Genomic DNA, 5,000 nt, shown 5'->3' with positions numbered 1-5,000 from the left:
TCTAACCAACATCAAGATTAGGGCGACGGAATTCAGTATCAACATCCGAAACAAATACTCAGCTCTCGAAGAAGATCTTGACATAGACCAAATGAACGACCAATTCAGTGAGATATTAATGGAAGCTGCACTTGAAATAGGGGGTAAAGACGAAAAAGAAAGGTTCAGTAAGCTTTCGGTAGAGACGAAAGAGGTTATGAAACAGCGTAGGGAAATGAAAATAACATCAATCAGAGACAAGATAGAATCAACAGAGCTGACTAAGACGATAAACAAGAAGAAGAAAGAGGATGTACGCAAATTTAACATACGAAAAATAAACGAAGCTCTGCTTGCCGGCACCAGCCTTAAGGCAACAAAGAGGAGGCTCGGAATAGGGAAAAACCAAATGTATGCAGTAAAGAAACCCAACGGAGAGGCGACATACAATAAAAATGAAATTATCAAAGTAATAGAAGACTTCTATCGCAATCTATACCACTCAAACGACCAACCACATACGGAGACAAACACAACAATTAGAGATGTTCCAAACATCACGGTAGATGAAGTAAATAGGGCACTAAAAAGCATGAAAAGAGGAAAAACACCAGGAGAAGACGGCATCAGTGTAGATCTTATTCAAGACGCAGGAGAGATTGCGGCAGTAAAGCTGGCCAGTCTTTATAACAGATGTCTAGACGTCGGTAAAATCCCGAAGGCCTGGAAAAACGCAATAATAATTTTAATACACAAAAAGGGAGACACAAAAGACTTAAAGAATTACCGACCTATAAGCCTCCTCTCAGTAATCTATAAACTGTTCACAAAAATCATCACAGCCCGTACCACCGATACATTAGATTCAAAACAACCCAGGGAACAGGCAGGGTTCCGCAGTGGATTCTCAACTACAGACCATATCCACACACTAGCTCAAATAAGGGAGAAAACGAACGAATATAGGAAGCCCCTGTGTATGGCATTCGTAGATTATGAAAAGGCATTCGACTCGGTACAGATATCTGCAGTACTGGATGCAATTCGTAAACAAGGAGTAGATGAAATATACTGCAGATTATTAGAGGTAGTACAGCGACCGTCAAAATCCACGCAGAAACCAATAAAATACCAATAAAAAAGGGTGTTAGGCAGGGCGACACCATCTCACCGAAGCTATTTACAGCCTGCTTAGAGGAAGTATTCAAGAAGTTAGACTGGAAAGAGAGAGGGATTAAAATAGGGAATGAGCACTTAAGCAATCTAAGATTTGCAGATGACATTGTTCTTTTCGGTAAGTCAGCAGATGAACTACAACAATTAATAAGCGATTTAAATAAGGAAAGTCTGAAGATTGGCCTTAAAATGAACATGAAAAAGACTAAAGTCATGTTCAACACTCGAACCCCAGTTAAGCAAATACAAATACAAGGCGAGGTACTAGAAGCAGTGAACGAGTATGTATACTTAGGGCAACTCATTCAGTCGAGTACATCCTGCGAAGCCGAGATAAAACGATGAATCAGGCTAGGTTGGGGTGCCTTCGGTAAACATAGTAACATATTACGAAGTAATCTGCCACTATGTCTAAAGAGAAAGATTTTTGACCAATGCGTCCTCCCCGTCATGACATATGGATCAGAGACATGGACTACGACCAAGGCACTCGAGAGGAAATTAGTAAGCGCCCAAAGAGGGATGGAAAGGCTTATGCTAGGAGTTAGCTTAAGAGACAAGAAAAGGGCCACATGGATCAGGCAGCAAACAAAAGTAGAGGATATACTCAAGACCATCAAAAAGAAAAAGTGGCAGTGGGCTGGACACATATATCGGAGACAGGACAACAGGTGGACAAGGAAAACAACAGAATGGGTAATACACGACACAAAGAGACCCAGGGCAAGACCAATGACTAGATGGCGGGATGAAATAGCAAAATTCGCAGGAGTAAACTGGAATCAGAGGACACAAGACCGGAATGACTGGAAAAGATTGAGAGAGGCCTACGTCCTGCAGTGGATTGATACAGGCTGATGATGATGATGATGATGATGATATATATATATATATATATATATATATATATATATATATATATATATATATATATATATATATACATATATATATGGGTATGTGTTTGTGTATGTATATTTATACATATTTATATATAAATTTGTACATTTATATATAAACAAATATATATATATATATATATATATATATATATACATATACACAAATATATATAGATATACATATATATATATATATATATATATATTATATATATATATATATATATATATATATGCGTGTGTGTGTGTGTGTGTGCGTGTGTGTATGTGTGTTTGCGTTTGTGTGTATGTATATATGTATATATATATATATATATATATATATATATATGTATATATATATATATATATACATATATGTGTGTATATATGTACATATATATATATGTATAAGAATATGTAAAGATATGTAAATATTGAAACAAATCAACAAAGACGTCACTTTCAAGGTAATCCGGTTATATTACATTTACCTTTATTTATTTATTTATTTACATTTATCATTATGCATTTGTCATATAAGGGTGGTTATATCTTTTATTGTTTTATATATGTGTTTGTGTAAAGATAAATAAACATAGATATAATGTTAAATTATATGTGTATTTTTGTATAAATATATTTATATGTATATATATATATATATATATATAATAAATACCATATGTATATATATATATTTATATATATACATATATATACATCATATTTGATATTTGAATTTCTTCTGCAGGCTACTATGGCGAGAGAATGTGCGCGTTTGAATGATGAATCAGAAAAGGCTCGAGATCCTACACAGAAACAGGAAGCCCGGCAGTTTGTTTTCCTTCTCCTGTCACTGTATTGTGCATACTCTTCACAAACAGACAAAGGCCGTGATGCACTGTGTTGGAAGACAACCTTCTGGTGGTTGAATAAGGAATTATCTGAAAGTGATGACTGGATGGAAAAACTGGTTCTTGTCACCAGAAACCAGGATTGCGAAGATGATAGTTTCATTGATTTCACATACGATTATGTGTTGAACCTGATTACTAAAACACAGTTGAGATATAATGTCCTTAGCAAGATTTTGGAGAAAGCGGCAATCCTTAGTTGTGAAAAGGAGTTTCCACTTTTCCTTCATCTTTTGGTACATGTGGGAAAACAGAAGGTCACTAGCGAAATCGAAGTGTGTCAGGCATCTCTTCTGCATTACGCCGCTTTGAAGAACAATATATCTGCAGCCAGATACCTTGTCAGTCACGGAGCTTCGATTAATGCAAAGGATCGTTTCGGCAACACACCTGCACACTATGCTTGCATGCATGGCTACGAGGACTTGGGGGACTTTTTAAAGACCTATCAGGAAAACAGAAATGGATTAACAGCAATGGACCTTCTAGATGGTTACAGAAACTACCTGAAACTGTATGATTTTGACTTAAAATCTCTAGAGAACATAGACATACAAAAAACCAATACTGGTCCTCAGAGAATAAATATTCTTTTGAAAGAACTGAAGAAAAAATGGCAAGTGAATGGTATAGGAGAAGCAATAGCTAAAGTCCATGTCAACTATTCAAGAGGAGAATCCAAAGACATACAAGCAGCTGTATTCAGTTTGGCAGACAGTATAAAGAATGCTGTTGCTATGAAAAATCCCATGTTTAGCGGGGAACTCCTAATGCTAGGAAGTTCGGCAGACAACGTAAGGCTCTTTTGCCCAGACGAATATGACTGTAATATTATACTGAGCAGTTTTAATGGCTATCCCGATGGAGACCTGCAAGTGTCACTGAAAGAAATGGGACCTAATTATAGTTGTTGTAAAACAAAAATTGAGGTTTCATCAAATAACAATAACATTGCAAGCCTTCTTAAAGGCAATAGCTTCTTAGATACATTTTACAATACAGTTAAGGAATGCCTCTCAGATTTGGAACCTGACGACGAAAGAATGACAATTATTCCACCTGGGATTAAAAGAACTCAAGTTGGAGTGGGACTTAGTCTTGCTTGGACAGGCAAGGAGTTCCCTTTACTGCTGGTGGATGTGGACATTGTGCCCACTATGGAAGCTCCCTGGCCAGCAGACCTGCCTAGGCCACCTCTTACACCGCCTCACATTAAGTCAGTTTATATCAACAGTATTGGCAACGGTGAGTGGAGGTTCTCCTTCGCACAGGCGGAAAACGAAATCATGAAGAATCTGACTCCTGACCAGCGGCGAGTGTTCCTGGCCTGTAAGATGGTTCTAAGTTCCCTCAAATTGGAAAAGTGGGCACCAAGAGATATCCAGAGCAGATACAAGTATTTTGATAAGATATTCTTCAAAATCCCTTCACCAAAAGGTTTCATTCTGAAAAACACATTTTTCTTGGAATTGCAAGACTTCAAGGACAATGAATATTATTGGGAAGACCGTTTACAGAAAAGGATAAAATCTATATTTGAACGTATGTACAAGAGAGACACCAAAGAACCTCTCAAAGTAAAAGCTTACTTTGCAGGCAGCACAGAAACCTCTTGCATTGGGTACGGAGCAGCAGAGATCGTATCATTTTTCACATCTAAGCTTGATTTACATGGAGTAACTGTATTCGAAACTGAAGTTTAACTACCAATAAATATTGTGTGATAGACACCAACAACTTGTTATAGTTTTGTGATGGATAGTTACAACTTGAAAATGATAAATGACTGCTAATTACAAAAACTTTTTGTAGGCTTCCAATTGCAACTTGCATATACTGATTATTTGACGCAAGTTCATATGTAAATAGTCTTTAAATTGAACAGATTGCATTACTTAGTGTCAGTGCTTTGGACTAACAACACCCTCCAAAATTACCCTCAGTCTTCCTACCGTCTCCAGCATCTCAATCATCAGATTTATTTCTGACTCCCTCTTTTATCAAACTCTGGTTTACTGCGGAAATATATGTCTGATGGGCTACATGT

The 5,000-nt window shown here is 36.8% G+C and overlaps 1 protein-coding gene across 1 annotated transcript in view; it reads left to right on the top strand.

The window, feature by feature from the left end:
* LOC147471910 (uncharacterized) overlaps positions 1-4,994 on the top strand; it is a 49,611-nt gene extending 44,617 nt beyond the window's left edge. Inside the window, 1 exon segment of the mRNA XM_086535992.1 lies at positions 2,791-4,994. Within this exon segment, the coding sequence (XP_086392118.1) occupies positions 2,791-4,656 (1,866 nt within the window). The 3' untranslated portion in view covers positions 4,657-4,994.
* The last annotated feature ends 6 nt before the right edge of the window (positions 4,995-5,000 follow it).

This window comes from Penaeus japonicus, unplaced genomic scaffold (genome assembly GCF_977035675.1).
Source record: "Penaeus japonicus unplaced genomic scaffold, GWHDUDI00000001_assembly GWHDUDI00000004, whole genome shotgun sequence".
Classification (NCBI taxonomy): Eukaryota; Metazoa; Arthropoda; class Malacostraca; order Decapoda; family Penaeidae; genus Penaeus; species Penaeus japonicus.
This window is presented reverse-complemented; position numbering and strand designations above follow the sequence as displayed.